This window comes from Astyanax mexicanus, chromosome 7 (genome assembly GCF_023375975.1).
Source record: "Astyanax mexicanus isolate ESR-SI-001 chromosome 7, AstMex3_surface, whole genome shotgun sequence".
Lineage (NCBI taxonomy): Eukaryota > Metazoa > Chordata > Actinopteri > Characiformes > Acestrorhamphidae > Astyanax > Astyanax mexicanus.
This window is the reverse complement of record NC_064414.1, coordinates 7,235,083-7,258,882: the sequence shown is the minus strand read 5'-3', so window position 1 is coordinate 7,258,882 and position 23,800 is coordinate 7,235,083. Positions and strand designations below refer to the sequence as shown.

General features: G+C 38.8%; 2 protein-coding genes across 13 annotated transcripts in view; one reads left to right on the top strand and one right to left on the bottom strand.

Moving 5' to 3' along the window:
* esr2b (estrogen receptor 2b) overlaps positions 1-23,800 on the top strand; it is a 443,098-nt gene that overhangs the window by 115,503 nt on the left and 303,795 nt on the right. The gene's annotated exons all lie outside the window — the stretch shown is intronic.
* Positions 1-23,800, bottom strand: part of syne2b (spectrin repeat containing, nuclear envelope 2b) — a 187,408-nt gene that overhangs the window by 64,927 nt on the left and 98,681 nt on the right. For 10 of the 12 annotated variants that reach the window (XM_049481038.1, XM_049481047.1, XM_049481041.1 and 7 more), the window contains 10 exons: positions 21,019-21,081; positions 19,352-19,441; positions 16,845-16,934; positions 11,801-11,959; positions 3,375-3,530; positions 2,901-3,020; positions 1,858-1,952; positions 1,443-1,599; positions 1,198-1,314; positions 645-782 (listed from right to left, as the gene is read on the bottom strand). In XM_049481038.1, the coding sequence (XP_049336995.1) occupies positions 645-782; positions 1,198-1,314; positions 1,443-1,599; positions 1,858-1,952; positions 2,901-3,020; positions 3,375-3,530; positions 11,801-11,959; positions 16,845-16,934; positions 19,352-19,441; positions 21,019-21,081 (1,185 nt within the window). The remainder of the gene's footprint in view (positions 1-644; positions 783-1,197; positions 1,315-1,442; positions 1,600-1,857; positions 1,953-2,900; positions 3,021-3,374; positions 3,531-11,800; positions 11,960-16,844; positions 16,935-19,351; positions 19,442-21,018; positions 21,082-23,800) is intronic. The other 2 variants (XM_049481040.1, XM_049481046.1) reach the window with 1 other exon arrangement.

Sequence of the window (23,800 nt, the reverse complement as noted above, 5' to 3'; positions counted from 1 at the left end):
AGATGTATTGATAGATGGGTGGATGGATGGTTGGATGTATGGTTGGATGGATGGATGGATGGATGGGTGAATAATACAAATAAGAAAATTGGTAAAGATGGATGGATGGGTGAATAATACAAATAAGAAAATTGGTAAAGATGGATGGATGGATGAATAGAGGGGGTAGAAGGATGAATGTATAGGTGGGTGAGTGAGTGGGTTTATGTATAGATGTATTGATAGATGGATGGATGGATGGATGGATGGATAGGTTGCTGGGTGAGTGTGTTTATGTATGTATGTATGTATGTATGTTTGTATGTATGGATGTATGGATGAATGAAACAAAGAATGGCTGAATGAACAGGTGGATGGTAAGAAGATAAATCCATTAGGTAGCTGTGGATGAGTGGGTGGATGAATAGATGGTTTGATGAACAGATGGATGCAAGTATGGATGATGGATGGATGGATGGGTGTTAGACAGATGAGTGTGTGGGTAGGAGGTTTAATGGACTGTCAGGTTTTCGGATAAATGTGAGTGAGTGGCTGGGTAGGTGGGCAGATGGAGAGATGGGTAGGGGAACAGGTAGATGGATGGATGAATAGATATTAAATAGTCAGATAAAGTTAGATTCATTAATGTATGTACAGATGCATACCTGTAACTGCAGCAGCTGGTCGTGTGTATCGGTTTGGTTGTGTCGTGGCTGGTAGAGGAGCATATTAGATACAGAAGAAAGTGAGAGGCCAAGTCCACTCAGAACCTCAAACAGACCTTCATCTACAGCTCGCACGTCCTACAGACAGAGAGGGAAAGAGGGTGGATGTTCATCGTGGACATAAATGACAAGGTAACATTGACTGGCCTTCAAATGGTTTCCTTGAACTTGTTCCTTAGGATGATCAGGAGCAACCCAACAACCATCAGTGGAAAGTACTGAACCCCCAGTTCCAATAAACCAGCTAACAGATGCCGGTGCTGGCCAGCATCACTTTAATAATCTTGAGCCGAGAGAGCACTATCTAGCCACCCAGAGAGAGCATGACCAATTTCGCTCACTGGTACTCTAGCTGCTGATGGAATTCAGTCTGAGCCCATATCTACCAACTGTTAAGCATGGTGGTGGAAGCATCACGCTCCAGGGCTGTTTAGCTGTCTGTGGGACTGCTACATTGTACAAATAAGTTGCACATCAACTAGATGGTACTCACTGGTTCTTCAGAGGAATTCTCTCTAAGCTGTTTTAGTTGTGTGATGAGTGATCGTAGCTCCTGTAGACACATAGCTCCAACATCTCTGCTCCACACACACACAGAAGGGGTAGATATCTGCAAACACAAACATGTGAGCTACATTAGCTACACTGGCTGATTGATTACATTAGAAAAAATTGGATTTGTAATCAAACTTTGGATTTATTCAGTCATCAGACAGCTGCATAACAGTGAGGTCAGACCTGTGCTGATTCTCCTCTCTCTGAGTTCTCCTCCACGTCTTGCTGTGGTTCTGCTGTCTGGGTCAGTCTCTGCTGGAGGTGTGTCCACTTTCTGTGCACTGACCCCTCCTGCTGGTGTTTCTGCTCCTCATCTACCACTGGTGCTGGAGCAAAGAGCCTGCAGAGAACCCGAGTGAAGAACCAGAACATGAGGAGTAGAGATGTGTGAGTGTGTGCTGCTAGGTGGTTGATAGGCAGGTTCTATGGTGTCTCAAGTGGTTGCTTAGGTGTTGCTAGGTAGTTGCTGGTGTACCTCATGTATCTCATGTTAACGACTGGGTATTACCATTGCAATTGTTGCACTGGTACATTTAATAGGTATAATTATGCATCATTATGACTATAAAACTGAATGTATATTGCTGTGTGGTGTTACCCTGCATGGTCGTCTGCAGTCAGGCTGTGCAGTCGTCCTCTGGCTGCGATGGCTTTAGTTAGCTCTCTCTGCTCACTCAAACCCTGCTCTAGCTCCTGAGAGAAAGAGGGAGAGAGAGAGAAATCTTTACACAAAAGGTTTACTGAACCAACAGTACAACAGTCAACAACCATGGACAATAACTATATCTCATGTCATTCAGTATTTCTAAAATATAAGATAACCCTTAAACTTAAGTGTTAAGAGACCACTCCAGTTTATGAGTAAGTTTCTCTGTTTTTGCTATTTATAGGTATATGTTTGAATAAAATTAACATTGATGTTTTATTCTATAAACTACGGGCAATATTTCTCCCAAATTCCAGATAAAAATATGTTAATTTAGAGCATTTATTTTCAGAAAATAAGAATTGGCAGAAATATCAAAAAAGATGCAGAGCTTTTCAGACCTCAAAGAAAACAAGTTCATATTCATACAGTTTTAAGAGTTCAGGAATCAATATTTGGTGCAAGAACCCTGGTCTTTAAATCACAGTTTTCATGGATCTTGGCATGTTCTCCTCCACCAGTCTTACTCACTGCTTTTGGATATTTTTATGCCACTACAGGAGCAAAAATTCTAGCAGTTCAGTTTGGTTGGATGGCTTTTGATTGAGGTTTTCAATTTGGTAAAATCAAAGAAACTCATCATTTTTAAGCGGTCTCTTATTTTTTTTTTCCAGAGCTGTATGTATATAATTTACTTGCCGTCTGGCAATTTCAAAACTTCAATCTTCAGTTCTTATGAAACACTGAAAAAACCTAACATATGTATATTCTAGCATTGGATAAATCAAAAATATGATACAATCTATGATTAAAGCATAAGTTAAGTGTGTATACTTTTACTTTATATTAATTATATTGTGATTTTTCTAACACCAACATTGAACATGCACTTTTTAATCACCTGTGCTACCTTATATCATTTAAATTGATAAGCTGTGCATCAGGTTGGTATCTGAATGTGTGTGTGTGTGTGTGTGTGTGTGTGTGTGTGTTACCCTCTGCTGCTGCAGGCTGCTTTGTCTGAACAGTTTGCCTCTGGCTGAGGTCAGAATCTCTTGTACGCTGCAGCTGCGTGTCAGCCGGCTCTTCAGGGGGCGCTCTTTCCCAGCATACACCTGTAATTTAGAGTTAGCTGGATGAGACCTGTTAAAGAAGTGGTTATTAAGCTACATTACTTGGCTGCTGAAGTGTTGCTAGGTGGACACCGTGGTGTTGTTAACTGGATGCTAGGTGGTTGCTGCGTGGATTGCTATAGTGTTTTTTAGGTGGATGCTATGGCATCCCAGGAGGCTGCAGTGGTGTTACTATGATGTAAGTGGTGGCTATGATGTTTCGAAGTAGTTACTACGTGGAACCTCAGCTGTTGCTAGATGGTGGCTAGATGGTTGTGATACACACAGACTGGGTAGGTGTGTTTGTGAGCTTGTGTGTAGGTGTGTGTGTGTGTGTTTGTGTAGGTGTGTGTGTACCTGTTCTTCAGCGTATTTCTCCTGTAACAGTAGCTGGAATGTGAGCAGGTTGTTCTTCAGGCGCTGTAGTTTGGCACTGAGTGCGCGCTGCTCTTCATCATCATCACTCACCGCAGACACACCGGACACTTTCTGCTCTAGCTCCACAAACATCTCCTACACACACACACACACACACACACACACACAAATTATGGCTTACATCATGCTTTTCTGAACATCATGTGAATTCATACAAAGCAGGGCACTATGCCAGACTGATCTGAGTAGATATCTGTGTGTGTGACTGTGTATCATTGTGTGTGTGTGTGTGTGTGTGTGTGTGTGTGTGTGTGTGTGTGTGTAAGAAAGAGAGACTACACGACATTTGCACATGCAAATACACTCCTGGGTCTAAACTGAGGTAAATACATTCACTTTTTGCAGACCATACAATGACAACTCTGATCAAAGCGTTCATAGGAAACTTCACCAATATTTCAAAAGTTCTGTAAAATTCACTGGTTGAGATGTAAAATTGTAAAAAAAAAAAAAAAAAAAAAAATATATATATATATATATATATATATATATATATATATATATATATATATATATATTTTTTTTTTCATTTTTCTTTTTTTATATGAAATATTGATCAAATATTGACAGTAAACTAGAAATATGTTGAGTGTTTTTTGGGGGGCTACATGTAATCTATAATACAACCAAACAATACAGACTTTGAAAGGTTTTCTAAAACAACATTTCACAAATGTCACAGCTGTAGAAGGGATGAGAATGGGTGGACATTTGCGTAATAATTCTATAATCAGGAATAAACTTTAACCAATCAGAAACTGAAAGAACAGAGAAAACACTGACATATAGACGCACAAAATCAGCCAGGTTTTCCTTCTAATTCAGCAGGTCTCGCCACTGGGACGTTGTGATGGTTAACTATGTTAAGTAAAGCTAAGCTAAGTAAACAAAACTGTAATTCTAAAAAAAAAAAAAACATTTTCTTTTAAAGTCAAACGAGTGCTGGATGTTAATCTACACAGATTTCTCTCCTGAAAACTGTTTATTTGGGTGAGTAAAGCACTTCAGTTTATTTACATTAAACTTAGATTTCCAGATTTCCACTAAGGCTGGAGCATTAGCATTAGCGGCTAATCGCTAGTGTGTTCTGGTAAGCCAGGGCAATATTAACTATGAAGCTTGTGTTAACCTGGTAAACAAACAGGCTACATTCTGATATACTTGCCCGATGTACTCGCTAGCCAGGGCTAGCAGCAGGCTACAGGCAAATAATACTTACCTCTGAATGACGAAATAGCTAGCGCTTAGAACAGTTAGCGGCTAAAGCTAATATTGCTCCAGTCTTAAGTCTCGGTGCTGGAGAACTAAACTGAAACTCCTGTATAACTCTGTACTTCAGCAGAGTAGCTTTATTGCTCCTCAATACCTGACTGGTATAATTCATACATAAGGCACATTGGATTATAAGGTGCACTCAGGAAAATTTTGGGAAAATTAAAGCATTTTATGTGCACCATATAGTGTGAAAAATAAAGTAGCATATGTAATACTGAAATATTAATAAAAGTATGGACATATTGCAAGGTCTCAACTCTGCTTCACTCCAAATCTTACTACAACAAATCCCTCAAAGTTGGCAGCCCTGAGGCAGCATTCATAACCATTATGTGTAATAACTTTCTTTAAGGTCAGATTTAAAGACCTGTCAAACTGGTTTTATTCACCCCGGAGCTACCGAAAGCCGCCGCTCATCCAGCCCCGGCGCTACCGAGCCGCCGCTCCACCTGTCCCGGTGCCCAGAGCCGCCGCTCCACCTGTCCCGGTGCCCCGAGCAGCCGCTCCACCTGTCCCGGTGCCCCGAGCAGCCGCTCCACCTGTCCCGGTGCCCAGAGCCGCCGCTCCACCTGTCCCGGTGCCCAGAGCCACCGCTCCACCTGTCCCGGTGCCCAGAGCCGCCGCTCCACCTGTCCCGGTGCCCAGAGCCGCCGCTCCACCTGTCCCGGTGCCCAGAGCCGACGCTCCACCTGTCCCGGTGCCCCGAGCAGCCGCTCCACCTGTCCCGGTGCCCCGAGCAGCCGCTCCACCTGTCCCGGTGCCCCGAGCAGCCGCTCCACCTGTCCCGGTGCCCAGAGCCGCCGCTCCACCTGTCCCGGTGCCCAGAGCCGCCGCTCCACCTGTCCCGGTGCCCAGAGCCGCCGCTCCACCTGTCCCGGTGCCCAGAGCCACCGCTCCACCTGTCCCGGTGCCCAGAGCCGCCGCTCATACTGTCCCGGTGCCGAGAGCCGCCGCACCAAGGGAGGTGGGCTGTTATCTCCCCGGGCCTCTCTCTGGAGGGGGGGCCCAGGCGAACGAACTGCATCCCCCGCTCTCCTCACCCCGCCTCTCTTCGTTCGCTCCAGGCACCAGGGCACGCCTCACCTTCGACCCTGGTGGCTGGAAGCTTAGGGGGAGGGACTGTGGCGTGAGGAGGCGGGGGAATTGTGGGTCCGCCCTACGCCGGAGCGCACAGCCCAATCTGACCCAGCTGGCCCGTATCCGGACTGATTGAGCAGCCAGCTGGGACAGGTATAAAACTCAGCCTCAGCTCACTCAAAGAGAGGACTTTGACTGGGGAGCTGAGGGCTGAGGCTGCACGGACCTTGAAAACAAAAACTAGTTCAATTCTACAGACTCTAGAGCCCCATTGGGCCGTAGATATGATTTAAGTTTGTTTTTGGGTGTGGTGGAGGGCATTTGATACTAAATAAAGGTACGTTTTGAGTTCATTTACTCCCCGTGTCTGTGTTCTCTGTGTGCTTCCTCCTTCCGGGTCACAGTGGTCACGCCCCTAACCCCAGGGGCCTACCACAATATATAAAAACTAGCTAGTAAACAAGCAAAATAAGCTACAATAAGCATAATGCTAACCATACTGTTACAGTTGCAGTGAAAGAAATATAATTAGAGTATATTTACATAACAATAACAGAGATTACTAGCAAGGAATGCATTACAGCTTTTTTTTTTTTTAAGTATAACTTATATAACCTAATTTTGTTTCTAATACACAGTGTTTTTGTTTTTAGTTTAGCTAAATATAGCTTAGCTAGCTTTTCTGCTAACTGTCATTCATAAGCTTCACTTGTTGGCTATTTTAGCCTTGTAGCTTCAGAGCAAAATTTAAGACTAGAAACATGTCTTATGCTAAACATACACTAGACGACTTTGAAAAGACTCTGAAAAGACTTTTAATAGACTTAAGTCTGACACCCTGTAACATCTAAAGACAAGTCACAGAGTTTTTACCTCACAGACTTTTTACCTCACAGACTAAGATTTTGCAAAGACTGGGGATCTTGCAGGATCACAGGGTCTGAGATTAATTATAAATAGCATTTTATTTATTTATAAAATATTATCTTTTCCACCTTATCGTGATATAAATGGGAAGACACGTCAAAATGGGCTAGCTCAAAATTGGTTAGCTAACAGATTTAAATAAAAGTGTGAAATAAAAAAGGTAAAAAAGGGGAAGTTTCATAATAAAATATTCCATTATTTTACAACATACACCTAAAGTACAGCACGACTCAACTCATTATCAGCTCCTGAGCTGAGCTAAGCTAGAAACAGAGGGAAAGGTCAGAGTCCAGCACTGGAACTCAGCCAATATAAACAGGTCAGAGCAACTCAGGTATCAAAGCTACTGGCATAGTTTTCATCTCAGCCTGAGTTTCAGTTTCACCGTATTGTCATAAGAGCTTTCTACTAGATTTTAGAGCATTTCATTGCATTAAGCAACAAGAAATACTGGATGAAGCACCAAAATCCCACAGAACACAGTTCCACTGCTCCACAGTTCAGTACTGGGGGGTTATACACCCCTCTAGCCCACCCCTGGCATTTGGCAGGATGGTGTTAATAAGTTTATGTTTAACTGCACCAGAGTGTCCTATTGGCAATACTACTACAGGAAATAGACAAGCTGTTGAAGCCTGTAGGAGTTGGCAATTATTTTTTTTTGTTACATTTTTAATTCTTTTAATTTTGGTATTTAGCAGTTCGGCTCTTTTTTGCTGTGTAGCTTACACTACACTACACATACAGAGTGTATTAATAACTAGGGCTCAACTAGCATGCTTCATCAAAAAGGCTCTATTCTAATCTACTAGTTAAATAGTCTTCATTTACCAAGGATTGTGACACTCCATCCGGCTCTCATCGCATGTGATTGGTGGTGTTGTATTATGTGTGAAAGACACCAATGGACTTTCATGAACTCACTCTTTGGTTTTACCAAATTGAAAACGTCTGGGATATGATCAAAAGGAAAAAGGATGATCACAAGCCATCAAACCAAACTGAACTGCTTGAATTTTTGCACCAGGAGTACAGGCATAAAGTTATCCAAAAGCAGTGTGTAAGACTGGTGGAGGAGAACATGATGCCAAGATGCATGAAAACTGTGATTAAAAACCAGGGTTCTTCCACCAAATATTGATTTCTTAACTCTTAAAACTTTATAAATATGAACTTGTTTTCTTTGCATTGTTTGAAGTTTGAAAGCTTTGCATCTTTTTTGTTATTTCAGGCATTTCTCATTTTCTGCAAATGACAATATGTTTATTTGAAATTTGGGAGAAATGTTGTCTGTAGTTTATAGAATAATACAAAAAGGTTGATTTTACTTTTTTTCCAGAGTTGTATATATAAGTAGTGTATTTCAGTCTGTTTTGCTTCGGGTTATTAATGCTCAGGTCAGCAGGTCACTGTTCTGTTCATCCTCTGAAACATTAATGAGAGAGTCAGATTACTCTCATACATAAAGAACACACAGTACTGAGCTGCACTAAAGCCGACATACACACTTTTACACACACCCACCATACCTACATAAACACTACATACACACTGATATATTATTTACACACAGGAGCTTCATCAAACTTATTTAAATTACTGTGTGAAAGCAGCTCTGTGATGTCTTTATTGTTGGATGCACTGTGAGATCTATGATGAGCTACATAATCTACCCATTTAGAACATTGTTCTGATCACACATTTAACCCTTTAATGTAATTTTGATAATAAACAAACCAAATTTAAAGATAAACTGAATAGGCCAAACACTCTAAAATTAATGTTAGAATATCAATGTTAAAGGGAAGTGAGTTCTCACCCTGATTTGAACAAATGTTTAAAAACCTGGTAAAGTCTGGTCAGAGGAAGTGATCATTTCCTTTACGCAGGAGTAGTAGAATTTCACAATTCACTCACTGACTCATTTCATTATTATGCATAGTTCTGTCTGTACACTGTGATATCATTATTCCTGCATTTCAGCTCTATACAGTGCCAGTCAAAAGTTTAGTTACACATTTTTATTTAATGTTTTTTTCCCACATTGTAAATGAATACTGATGTTAACCAGACTATGAAATAGGAGTGGGCGATATGGCCCTAAAATAATATCCCGATATTTCATGGTAATATCGCGATTACGATACTCTTGGCGATATGACAAAAAAATAACAAAAATACACTACTGCATCAAAACAAAACATACATTTTATTATTGTATAGGATATGATATTGCACACCTCTAACTGAGATAGTAAAAAAATATTTAAAAAAAGAATTTTAGCAGATTTGTAACAGAACTCCAAATATCTCCATATATCCAAGATTAAAGTAAAATAAATTATACTGGACAGATATAATCTCTATAAAGTCTCTAGTAGATATATAACAGAAAATGAGAAATGTATGAATTTTTCTTTTGCTTAAAACAAGAAAAAAGTAGAACCCTGATGTGATAATTAGGGGTTAGTGTTATGGCACACTATATGAGGGTATGATATCATTCACGATATTCAAAAATGTTGGCGATGTTATCGCGTACGATAAAATATGGCACACCCCTACTATGAAGGAACACATACAAAAAAAAAAAAAACACTTCAGGGGCTCTTATCTGGGGTGCTGTTAATTAGTTAACTGTTAAGTTAGTGCTGTTAAGTAGTTTCTAGGCTGGTAACTCTGATGAATTTATCCTGTGCAACAGAGGAAAGTCTTGTTCTTCCTTTGCAGGAGCAGTCCTGATTAGAGCCAGTTTCATCTTAATGTTTTAGATGGTCTTTTCAAATGCACTTAAACATAATTTTAAAGTTCTTAAATTTTTCAGATTGACTTCATTTCTTAAAGTATTTAATTTATTTACATAGTTTAGTAGTTCTTGCCATAATATGGATTAGAACATTACTCAAATAGGGCTTTAGTTCCATATTTTTGGCTTCATAGTTTGGATGACTTTAGTATTAATCTAGACTGCAGAAAAACACTTAATTTATTATTATTATTTTTTTTTTATGTTTCTTTGACTGGTACCATACATACAAATAGGGAATGGATACCTTAGGACTAGTAATTAAATAAAATGACTTAATAATTCTGTAATTTCCAACCTGTGATGTTAACAGCTGTAACTATCTAACCATGTAACTTGTATCAAATATCTAAAAAAAACTTTGAAGACTAAATATATATATAATATATATATATGATTATTAACCCTTGTGTGGTGTTCATATTTTTGTTACTCGTTTACTTTGTTACTTGTATTTAATTCAGCAAAATTAAGCAATTTTACATTAAAATGCTTTACACATGCTTGCTTCACCTAAATTGCAAGCAATATAAACAGCTTACATGGTTAATATTTACCCTTTACCTTTCTTATGTTACATTTCTTTCAAAAAGTGCTACTCTTTTTTTTATTAGTTTTTTAATAAAATGTAAAAGAAAATGAATTAAACTCAAGATATGAGTAGAAGATTTGTTTAGTTTCAAATTTACAAATGAAGCAATGTTTATTAACCCCGGCCAAACATACTGTATGTAATATAAATGGTTATAGGGGGGGGGGGGGGGGGGGGTGTACAGTGTGTGTTTATCGAAAATGTGTTTTGATATATGTTTTTCACAAAAAATGAGCCAATGCCAATGAGTTTGAGTTAGAAAAAATATTTTTTTAGTATCATTTGATGAAAAATGAAAACGGGTCCCACAGACCCGAACACCACACAAGGGTTAAATGGTTTATGAAGTGTTAAGTGTTCCTCAACTCCCCCTACACTGCATAATATCATTCATTCATTCATTCAAAAGAGGAATCAGTGCTTGGGGGAGACAAAGACACAAGCTTAAACTGAACACCTGAACTGCCATTTATTTATATTTCTCACTGTAGAAACCATAAGAGCTCTTGAAAAAAGTTAACCTTCCACTGCCTTGTGTGTATACATTTTCATTTTCATCATTTCTTCGTCAGCTCTCTATACAGTCGCTTAGAGATGCTGATGTTTGATGAGTGACACATTCTGTACCTGAGATATGATTATGCATTCATTTTAAAGACAATAAAAGTCAATTCTGCATGACTGAACTCATATGTGGCTGTGCTGTGTACCGACTGTGTGGAAATGAGACTCTGTTTGCATTACTACGTCAGTGTCAACTAGGGGTGGGTGATATGGCCCTAAAATAATATTGCGATATTTTATGGTAATATTGCGATAACGATACTCTTGACGATATGACGAAATACTGAAAAAAAATATATATTTCAAGAATACACTACTGCAACAAAATAAATATAAATTTTTCTTATTGATATGATATGGCAAACCCCTAACTAAGATATTAAAAAAATACAAGAAATGTATCAGATTTGTAACAGAAGTCAATGATCCAGAATGTCATGGTAATACTGCGCTCTACATATCTCCATATATCCAGGATTAAAGTAAAATAAATGATACTGGACAGATATAATGAGTCTCTAGTAGATACATCATGGTAAATGAGAACAGTGTGATTTTTTCTTTTGATAAAAACAGCAAAAAAGCAGCACCCTGATGTGATAATTAGGGGTGGGTGATATGGCATGATATTTCAGGGTATAATATCGTTCACGATATAATTTTTTTTTTGCGATATTATCGTGTACGATATGATATGGCACACCCATAGTGTCAACAGCACTGACACACACACACACACACACTGCTCCAAACTGCTCCAAATTAGCCTGATAAGCTGAAAACTGGGTTACTGGCTAATCAATAACCTGTTCTGCATCTAAAACCAAGCAGCTTTACACCCTTAGATATTTAGATATTTGGACACACACTACACACACACACACACACACACACACACACACACTCTTCTCTAATGCAGCAACCAGACACCCACCCATGTGGTGTGTATGTAGAAGCTGGCACACTGCCAGATTCTGAGGAAGAGCCCGGAGTAAAGTCTAGCCAGTTTTTCCTTATCTCTGCAGTCCCGGGGTTGTCAAGTGACCCTATGAGTGTGTCCATATATGAATATGTGTGTGTGTGTGTATGAGTGTGTGTGTGTACCTGGCAGTGTTGCAGCTGTCTCTCGATGCTCTGCTGCATGCTGGTGTCCAGCGCCGCCCGTCCCGTCTGACCCAGGCTGGCCCGGGCCTGCTCCAAACACACCTCCAACACTGCAGCCTTCTCCACACACACACGCAGCACTCCAGCTTCAGCTGAGGCCTATAGGTATACACACACACACACACACACACATACATATACACACAGCTTTACACTGACGGAAAGAAAAAGAGAAAGAGAGTACAGAGAAAAAAGTCGGCAGACAAAAGACGACTGTGTGTACAAGTGTGTGTGCATAGGTGTGTATTCAAAAGCAATTCCTCGCACGCTCAGTGTGTAACGCGCTGGGTGTGTCCATTACCCTGAAACTATAAATACTGCCTCACTCTGTTCATTAACACACCCCTCTCTACCCCTCTCTCTCTCTTTCATTACTCTTTATCTTCTTTACCTCATTCTCTACCTCTCTCTTCCCTCTATCCCATTGTTTCACCCTCTGTTTCTCTACCTCTCACACTCTATTCACCTGTTATTCTCTCTCGCTCTCTCTACCTCTTGCTTTTCTATCGCTTCTTACCTGTTTCTCCTCGCATCCATTTTTTATTTACCCCTTTGTCCCCCTCTCTTCCTTTTTCTATACCTCTCTGGCTCTTCTCTCTTCCCCAATCTACTTTTCTCTACTCTCTCGCTCTTCTCTCTCCCCAATCTACCTTTCTCTACATCTCTCGCTCTTCTCTTTTTTCTCACACTCTACCTACTGTACCTCTTTCTTTCTATCCTGTTTCTCTACCTCTCTCACTGTTCTCTCTTTCACTACCTCATCTCTTATTATCTCTCCCTCTCTCTACCTCTTGCATTTCTGTTGCTCCTTACCTGTCTTTCCCCGCATCCATTTATTTGGTTATCCCTTTCTCTCTCTTTTTCTACCTTTCTCGCTCTTCTCTTTTTCCTCGAACTCTGCCTACTCTAACCCTTTCTTTCTTCCTTCTGTTTCTCTACCTCTCTCGCAATTGTCTCTACCTCTCTTTCTACCTTTCCCTTGCTTACTTTTCTATCGCTCCTTACTCTACCTCTCTCTCCCCTCCTCTCTTTCTTTAATTACTCCTTTCTTTCTCTCTATTCCATCTCTCAAACTTCTCTCTTTACCTCTTTCTATACCTCTCTCTCCCTCTCTTACATTTGTATTACTCCTTACTCTACCTCACCTTACTGACTCCCAACTCTACCCCACTGTTCCTTTCTCTCTCTCTCTCTCTCTCTCTCTCTCTTTCTCTCTGCCTCCCTTCTTTCGACCACAAACACATCAACATTGATGCAGCACGCCACCTCCCCTCTCTCTCTCTCTCTCTCTCTCTCTCTCTGTCTGTTCGCTCCTGTCTTCCTGATCTGTCTCTCTCTCTCTCTCACTCTCTCTCTCACTCACACCTCAGCCCTCTTACATTGCTCTCGTTCGCCCTCATGCTCTGACTGTTTTGCTCATTCTCTCTCTCCTTTTTCCCTGCCTGGCCCCGCCTACCTGCCAGCAAACTACTTCCTGAAAAAGCTGCTGGTTTCACAGACAGCTCGAGTGACAAGGAAACACACACATCACACACACACTGCTCTATATGTGCGTGTGTGTGTGTGTGCGTAAGAGTGAGCAACACAGCGAGAGAGAGAGAGAGAAAGAGAGAGAGAGAGACTTTCAGTTTTCTGATATGCAGATTTTCTCAAGGCCTCAGCTGCTCTTACAGTACAGAAATTTACACTGTACACTGCACACACACACACACACACACACATAGCCAAATGTGTGAGTTCACCCCTTCTAATAAAGGCATTCGCTTACTTTAAGCTGCACCCATTGCTGACACAGGTGAGCAAATGCACACAGACAGCTTGTGTAGTCCCTGTAGAGAAGTATTGCCAATAGAATAGGACTCTCTGGAGCAGAGGAACATGAACCTACTGGCTCCATGTCAACTGTGGATCTGTGTTCTCTGGAATGATGTGCGCACAAGTACAAAAGGTTGGTGAGTTTGTTTACTTGGAGCGTGTTCCTCTTGGGTTGGTTTGTTTTCACACAGGCACAAACGCACTAAATGCACTAAACGCACCAAAATGCGCCCCAACAAACCATGCGAACACGTTGTCTTGTCTGATTGGTTAACGTATAGTAGTGCAGTGTGAAGCTACTTTACTCCTGAACGCATAAAATTCACTGCTGCACTTTCAAATGAACCAGAGTCTGTTTTACCCAGAAATAATATAAAATAGTGCTGGTGTGAAAGTGTAGGTGTTTCCAAAAAAGTGGCCAGTGAGTGGTTTATGATGAAGCTGTGAGTGGAATTAGAAGATGGGTGTTTCTAATAAAGTGTCAATAAGTAGAAACACAAGATAAGGGGTTCTAATAAAGTGGCCAGTGAGTGGAATTAGACAGTGGGTGTTTGTAGTGGATAGTGAGGGTAAACAGTGAGTTTGATGCATTATGAATGTTGAATTTTTGTTGATACATTAATGATGTGTATAAGGCATACAGTACATTACATGTACATGTTATAAAAAAAGTGAAAGCTGGGAAGGTTCCAAGATGTTACATATAGTGCTGCCTCTGTTTTTAAACCTTGGAAGTCTAATCTTTGTTTAGGAGCTGCAGACATTGTTGAGAATAGGTTTTAAGCTTTTATTAAATATTTCTTATTGTAAAGAAAGAGAAACTGTGGGAGAAAAAATGCTTTATTGCTATTTAAAATTTGTTTAAAACTCTTATTACATGAATATTTATACATTAATGCAAGACTTCCAAGGGTTAAAATGCAGCACTGTCAGTATCAGGGTGCACATTGTCACTAGGCAGAGGGAGGCTAAATGTTAGAGAGTGAGTGTGTGTTAGGGCCCGACCAATATATATTAACACATGACCACTTAAAGGTGTTTCCTGTAGCTGTAGCCCTCAGATTTGTATCATTGGAGATGTCCTACAAGCCAAAAATTGACCTAGTTGATAGTGGTCTAACCATGGTCCATACTATTAGAAGAATATAAAACACTTAATCATAATTTTGTTGCTCACAGAAGAAAGTTGACCCCCACCTTTATCTTGTCCATTCAGTAAAAAACACACAAACACATCTGGAGCGATAGTGTCCCCCGGGAAACCCTAAGTGTGCTAAAGGAATGGTCTTGTCTGTCCTGTCGGTTCAGGGGATCAAACCAGTGACCTTCTGGTCTTATCTTATTGGGGCAGTGGTGTCTCAGTGGTTAGAGCACAGGACCATCAACGACAAGGTTGTGGGTTTAATAACCAGAATTTGGGGCCACCATTGTTGGGCACTTGAGCGAGTCCCTTAATGCTCACTGCTCCGGGCATGTAAGTTCACTGTCTTACTGTGTGTGTCTTTCTTCTGAGTCTACATACTGATGTGTATGTTCACTGCACGGATGGGTTAAAGGCGGAAGCTAAATTCAAACTGTGCTCAGCACAAGTGTGGTATTGGTATCATGGTCTTCTTTTTTCCCTGTTGTTCTACCTGAGAAAGCCAGCATTAGTCAGGGCATTGGTCAAGAGTCCAACAGGGGCAGGGAACATGGGTATGAACCCCACAACCCACAGTCACTGCTGCCACTTTTATAAAGAGCCATTCAAGACTCATATATGGCTCCACTCGTCCCACCAAACTTCAAAAAGCATGGAGGCCAAGCATCTAACCCACCAGTCTCTACCACTCTACATCAAGACAACTGTCTTCCAGCAGGGTTCATGCCAAATCTCAAACACTCTTCATTCAGCCTATCAAGATCTGTGGATTAGGGCTGGATCTAAAGAGTGTGGGAAAGAGAAATTCTTCAAGAGCAGGGCTGAAGACCATGGAGCTAAACATTTCTCTGCTCAGGCATAAAGGTTTTTGGCAGAGCTTTAGCTTAGCAATATCTTTGGACTCTAATACTGATGTTCTCTGTATTAGAGGCAGAATTGTCATATTGGTCGGACCCTAGTTTGGTAGGAGGGCAGTGTTTGGTGAGGGTTTGAGTAAGGTTTAATAGAGAGAAGTTCCTGAGTGAGTTAAAGGCAACTTTAACACCATGATTTTGATTGTGAGCTTACCAGGGCCTCGGCCAGCGTCCCCTTGTTATGGATTATGAGTATGTAGCCTGATAGTGTGTGTTACCTGGTTGTGTTGTTTAATATCTGTACATGGATTTTAATAGTACCTGCTGTTAAATAGTACCTGATGTGAGTAGTAGCTGTTTTTTTAGTGATCAGACTGTCAGTAGTATCTGGTTTTGTAGTGCTCAGCCTATAAGTGGTTTCTGGTTTCACAGCAGTCAGTATGTCAGTAATTTATGGTATTATAATAGTCAGACTGTCAGTAATATCTAGTACTCTTACTATATTAAAGTGGTAAGTACGTCAGTAGTATCAAATTTAACAGTGCTTAGAATTATAATAATATCTGTTTTAAAAAACATCAGAACTCTCAGAGATATCTGATTTCATAGTGATCAAATTGATCAGACTGTAAATAGTAATAGATTTATAGTAATTAGACTGCTACTAGTATCTTTTTAAGTGTAATCAGACTATGCAAAGCATGAACTGTATTTAGTTTACCAATAGTCAGAATCAGTAGTATCTGATTTCATTTTGATCAAATTGATTTTCACTTGTATTTGGGTCAATATCAGTCAGACTATTAGTAATGCCTGATTTTAGATTGATCAGATTTTCATTTGTATTTGGGTTAATATCAGTCAGACTATCAGTAATATCTGATTTGATATTGATCAGATTTTCATTTGTATTTGGTTTAATACCAGTCAGACTATCAGTAGTATCTGACGTTATATTGATCAGATTTCTAGTTGCATTTGCTTTAACACAAACCAAATGATCAGTAATATCTAATTTTACAATGATTGGACTATCAGTTCTTGAATTTATAGTGGTCAGATATTCAGTAGTATTTGATTTTTATAGCAATCAGAATATCAACAGTATCTTATTTAGTAGTGGTTATGTTATAGCATCAGTTAGGGTCATTCCTCTTTGAGATCCTGTGCTTACGTTTTTTATGTCTTTGCTGGCTTCTGCATGAGTGTGTGAGACCCCCTGTGTGAGAGTGTGTGTCTTCAGCCCGGCCGGCCCGATTCGCTCCTGACACACAGAAAAAGAGAGAGAGACGACGGGAGTAGATCACTTCTGTGGATTTATTTTGTTATTTTATTCCTTTGATTTTTTTGATTTGTTTATTTTTTTTTTCCTTTCATTCGGATTTCTTTTCTTTTCAAAAGCAGACAAAAAAGAAAGATGGCAGTAAAGTTGACAAAAGGACGGAAAGAAAAAAGAAGAAAAGAAGGAGGAGAAACGGTGTGCATGCACACTAAAAAAATCAGTGCATTTACATGGCAGAGAAACAAAAAGGCCCAAAACCATAGAAATACATGGTAACACTTTACTTAAGGCCTGCTACACAGCCCTAATATCACCATGCCATAAACATGCTACTGGAGATCCTGTATTATGACTGTATTATGACTATTATATGTCCTTTATAAAACACAGTCAGGACAGCTACCAGTAACGGTAACAAAATTCTGTTAAATTCTGACACTATACGACACCTGCCATAACATGTTTATAACATGGTTAAGTAGCAGGGCTTTGAGAAACTTCATTGTGAGCGGGCAAAACCATGACTCTGTAATTTTCCACCAGTGACACAGAAGTAGTTCTGTTAACAACAAGTCCTGGAAAAACACAGTAAATCAATAACAGTATATGAATTTTCCCAGCATGCACTCAGACACTGAAGAGCTGGCTAAAGCGTTCCTCACCAATCAAAAACACTCATTTTCATACATCCTGTGCTCACGACATAAAGGATCACAGTTAAGTCACAGTTTAAAAACAATGCAAAATGAACACAGCTTTACAAAAGTGAAACGCATGCTTTAAAAAAACACTGACACTGTAGACTTTAGTCTCTGTATTTTAGTAAACAAAAAGATAGCATGCAATTACAGCAGTGAAAAATTACACCTGCAGATTTTCCCCGCTTGGAAAAACAAGCAAAGAGTCACTTTTGTAGATTTGTAAAAAAAAAAGAGGGGATTCCATAATGGAAATAAGGCACATTTTTTTGTTTGCACCATAATTCATATAGCTTATGATCTTATATATTGAGTAATTGCCATATTTATGATAAAATAAACAGCTGTGGTCAAACGTTTAATTACACTTATAATGGACATGAATTTAATGGCAAACTATACATACAATAATCATTATAAAAAATGGATTTATCCAGAAAGAACAGATGAATTGCAGGAAGGGAGATAAAGATAACATGGATCAATAAATAATTTAACATATATCATATTTTCTGAGTGAGTTCTGAGGTGAGTATTATTGGCCTATTATTGGTATTATTGGCCTTGGCCGCTGGAGCAGCATTAGCATTACTCGCTAACCGTGCTAAGTGCTAGCTCTTTCGCTGTTAAGAGGTTAGTATAACGGAATGTAGTCTGCTGGTTTACCGTGTTAAAACGAGCTACATGGGATGAACTGCTAGCTAATATCGCCCTGGCTTACTGAAACACTCAGGATTCCTCAGTGTAGTGCTGTCGTGTGGCATTAGCCACTAACCACAGCTAGCGCTAATGGTTAGCTGCTAATGCTAATGCTGCTGCACCCAGCCTTATTGGAAATCTGGAAATCTAAGCTTACTGTAAATAAACGGAAGTACTATACTCACGCAAATAAAACGTTTTTAGGAAAGAAATCCATCACGATCACTAACAGAAAGTTAAAAGGATCATGGCACATTAAAGAACCTTTTTAGGAACTTTTAACACCAATTTTAACTATATATGTATAAATTAGATTAACTTCCCAGTAAAATAAATAATTGAAGTTTAATACTGTCAATATTCATGTCCATGATAAGTGTATGGTAACTTCTGTCCACAACGCTATGTAGTATAGTTTTAATATTGGTTTATTATGTTTATTCAGTTCTTATGTATAAAAAAAATGTAAAGTGCTCAGAATTTTTTTTATATTCACTCATTATTTTTGAGGTCTGATGTAAAGTATTGCATATGCTGCATGTTTAATTTCATAACCTTTGTTTAATTCAAAGTATGTCAGTGTTTCAGTCACTTCCTCACTGTTGATTGGCCACAATTATGGCCAATAAGAGTCTTTGGGAAAAGGAGTAATATCTTCTATAGAGAAGATATTGTTCAGTATGTAAACACAGTCAAAAGCAATGCTGAGTTCAGTCAAAGCTTCATCAGTACATTATAATGTTCTCTCTGCCCCAGAGGAAGAAGATTCTCTTCAGAAGATTCAGTTCAGAGCCCAGTAACCATGTAAATGCACTGATGGGAGGATTCTACTTCTAGAAAGTTCTAGACGTGAGTGCTAGAAGCGGAGCTCTGGTTCTAGAAGAGGCGCTTTAAGACGAAGGGGTTCCGTCAAAGAGAGCGCTAGTGTTAGGAGACCACGCACTTCTGCTGGCCTCTGGAGGGAGACTTGGAGAGTTCTCTAACGAATGGGGTTTTGGTTACCAGCTCTTTGGAGGGAGACTGCGTTCGCACGGTCGCCGCCGGCCGAGGTCCAGCCTCCTCATCGCTCGCTCCTGCAGCGGGTTCTACAGCCTAGAGAGATGGAGAGGGCCTTACACTGCAGATTCATACTGGGTTATTAGCACTGCACAATTAGGCATGGTTAGACTGGATTATAAATACCTTTTAGGATTACAATTATTACAAGTGTTAGACTGTACAGTCTGCAGATTCATACTGGATTATAGATACCTTTTAGGATTACAATTATTACAAGTGTTAGACTGTACAGTCTGCAGATTCATACTGGATTATAGATACCTTTTAGGATTACAATTATTACAAGTGTTAGACTTTACAGTCTGCAGATTCATACTGGATTATAGATACCTTTTAGGATTACAATTATTACAAGTGTTAGACTGTACAGTCTGCAGATTCATACTGGATTATAGATACCTTTTAGGATTACAATTATTACAAGTGTTAGACTGTACAATCTGCAGATTCATACTGGATTACTGGATCATTCCACCATTATTACTGTTAGACTGTGAAAACTAAACATAGTGCAGATTCTCGCCGGATTAAAAGCACCAAAAAATACAAAATGACTTTAAAAGCTACACACACTACACCTTAATAACCGGTTATAATCTCTCCACAGTTATCACTGTCAATCTGTGAAAACTAGACACCATTCATACTGGATTGAAATCACTTTTTGCAGGTATTCTTCTCAATTATATTATAAAAACAGCAGAAATTGCTAATTCATACTGGATAATAAACACCATTCAGGAAAAAAGTGTGGATTCATACTGAATTGAAATCACTTTTTGCGGGTATTGCTCTCAGTTAAAGTATAAAAGCAGCTAAAAAATTGCACAATTATACTGGATAACAAACACCTTTAAGGAATAACGTGTGGATTCACACTGGATCAAAATCACTTTGCAGGTATTTGCAGTTTTGCATGTATAACTGTCAGTTAAAAAAAATACAAATTCATACTGGATAATAAACACCTTTCAAGAATAAAATGTGGATTCATACTGGATTATAAACACTTTTTTGCAGATATTACTGTCAGTAATACTATAAAAACAGCAGAAATTGCAAATTCATACTAGATAATAAACACCTCTCAGGAATAAAGTGTGGATTCATACTGAATTGAAATCACTTTTTGTGGGTATAACTCTCAGTTAAAGTATAAAAGCAGCTAAAATAATTGCACAATTATACTGGATAATAAACACCTTTAAGGAATAAAGTGTGGATTCATACTGGATTATAAACACTTTTGCAGGTATTACAGTCAGTAATACTATAAAAACAGCAGAAATTGCAAATTCATACTGGATTATAAACACCTTTCAGGATTAAAGTGTGGATTCATACAGCATTAAACTGTTAAACTGTAAAAAAAAAAACATGAAACATTCATACATACATATTAAAAATACTATTCACTCAAGAATTATTACTATCAGACTGTAAAAACTACCCACTGCAGACTCATACTGGATTCAAATTACATCATAAATTGTACTGCATTCCAAAAATGCAGTCATTGACAGGAATGAGTTTGATGTTCGTTTGATTGTGTTAAATGTAGAAGGTCACTAAGCACAAATGTAACATTTTAAAGATCAGTTTAAAGTTACCTCAGGATCTGTTACTGTCTCGCCCTGCTCCACAGACTCTCCAGCTTCTCCACTGTTTACATCCTACACAGAAAGACACATGAATCAGTATAGCTACCCACTTAACTATAGAGTCAATAGCTGAACCCTGATGATGGAATAAATTACTTTTATATTCTTAACCCCTTAACAGACAAGCCTTTTTGTCAATTGTCTGCCTATACACACATATACACTGAGGATATCTGTTCAAGCAGTACATATAAAGGTTTCGTGTTTAATAAGAAACATTACTCCTAATTGTATTCAAATATAGAAAAATATATAGAATCAATAATTTGAAGTAAATATTCAACTGTCAATCATAAAAATATAAAAATCATAAATTTGGCACTTGCCCACAACATAACTAGAAACATTTTAGTGAATACAAATCAAACACAATACTATGTCCCCTAAACCTTTTGTTTTGTTATGATTGTCTAGTTTTTTTTACATCTGTTTTCAAATTTAAGAATTTGGAGTTGATTCCGCTCACTGATATGATATTATTAATTAAAGTCGAGAGTAAACAGGCAGCTTCGCCAAGGAGCTAGGATATTCTCTAAATTTTTCCAAGGCTTTCAGACTTTACTAGAGTTAAGGTACAATTTTATTATTAATATCAGGGATTTTAAAGTAATGAACTGCACTTTAATGATTATGCATGTCTTATGAACGTCCTATGTAGGGACACTTCAAAAAGAGTGGCACCAAGATGTCTTGTAATAGGATTTAAACTGCTTTTGGAGCATAAAAATGGGTGTAAATATTAATTAACATTGTCTAAATGGGTCTGTAGCAGACAGAATAAAAGAGCTGCTGTAATCTGAGGCAGAAAAGTCTGACTATGGTGTCACCTAGAGGCAGAAACGGTGACAACATGACACAATCCAAGACAGTGATGTACATTAATCATCCATAACATTAAAGCCTAAAGACAGTAAGCCTTGAGCACCATGAGCATGTCAAAAAACAAACAAACAGAGCAAGCAGTGCCGTTTAAACAAGTCAGAGAGAAACGACGGAGAAACCAATGTGTTGAAATGAGAAACAGTGAACATGGCAGATCCAAGATGGAGTGGAGGAGATGAAGAGAAGGTGAGGAAGATGAGGAAAAGTGCAGCAGACAGAAAAAATGAAACAAAATGTACTGAAGAGTCCAGAAAGGAGTATGTAAATGCAGTACTGGATAAACTGCACTGAAACTTCTTTTATATGGAGAGAGATTCAGTTGTACATGTGGTTGTCTATGTGGTACTGTGGGGGACTGTGGGCACATGGAATAAAGAATATAGTCACAGTGAAATACATTTAAAAATAATATATTTATTGACCAGTTTTGTAAGTGGTAAATGTAAGTACATAGACATAAATATTTTTTAGAATATATTTTAGCAGACACATTAATTGCCCAGTAGCTTAGTTTATTTCCATTCCTACTTACCAGCTTTAAGCTCTTAACCAATTAATTTTTATATTTTATTTATTTATTATTATTATTTTTTTACAGTACTAAAATGACATTTGTTTGTCTGATTTTAGCTAATTTTTCCAGGCAGTTTGTTACACTGGATTTTGTACCATAACTAAATTATCTTTATAGTTAAAAGCTTGGCTGTGACTGAAAATATTAATTAGCTGTATACGCTGTAATCATGTTAGTATTTTGGACTTCTTCACATTGCCAAGCCTTGCTAATACTCAATAAACAATGTACCAGTCTTTTTATGATTTTTTACATTGTGAAAAATAGTTGCTGCTTTTCCTTTAGTTAATCAGGTTTAGATCAGCTGATTGTGGAGGACACAAACTTTTTTACTGTTTACTACATAATTCCTTATGTGTCCCTTAATTGTATTCATGTACCGTATGTTTCGCACTAAAAGGCGCACTATCAATAAACGTCTACTTTCTGGTCTGTTTTAAAACATAAGGCGCACTAGATTATAAGGCTCATTTTATGCGACATTAGTAACTAATAATAGGAACAGGAGTGTTTCTTCTAAATTCTGCAGGTCTGGCCACTGGGTGGTGAGACCTGTAAAGTTAAGCTAAGTTAAGTAAACAAAATTGTAATTCTTCAAAAAAAAAAAACATTTTAGACGAGTCAAACGAGCGCAAAATTTTATGCTACATATTTGATTCCTTAAAACTAGTAATTTGGGTGAGTATTGGCTTCTGTTTATTTATAGTAAGCTAAAAAGGATTTCAGAGCATTAGCATTAGCGGCTAACCTCTAGCGATTAGCGGCTAATGCCACCCGACAGAGCTACACTGAGGAACCCTAACTAGAGGTTAACTAGAGGTTCGTCCCATGTATCTTGTTTTAACACGGTAACCGCGCACACTACAGTCCAATATACTCACCTCTGAACAGCAAAATAGCTAGCACTTTGGTTAGCGACTCATGGTAATGCTGCTCGGGCAGTGCTATCCAGGCTACAGGCCGATAATATTCACCTCTGAACGGCCTAAGAGCCAGCGCTTTGTACGGTTAGCGGCTAATGCTAATACTGCTGGAGAACTGAAACTCTTATAATGCTACTTTTTAGCAGAGTGGCTTTAAGACTCCTTGTGACCTGACTGGTAGAACTCATATATAAGGCACACTGGATTATAAGGCGCACTGAGGATTTCTGGGAAAATGAAAGAATTTTAAGTGCGCCTTATTGTGCAAAAAATACGGTATTTAATATTAATCTACAATTTTGAAAATAAATTAAATAAAGAAATGAAGAAAAACAATAAACGATAAGCTGAG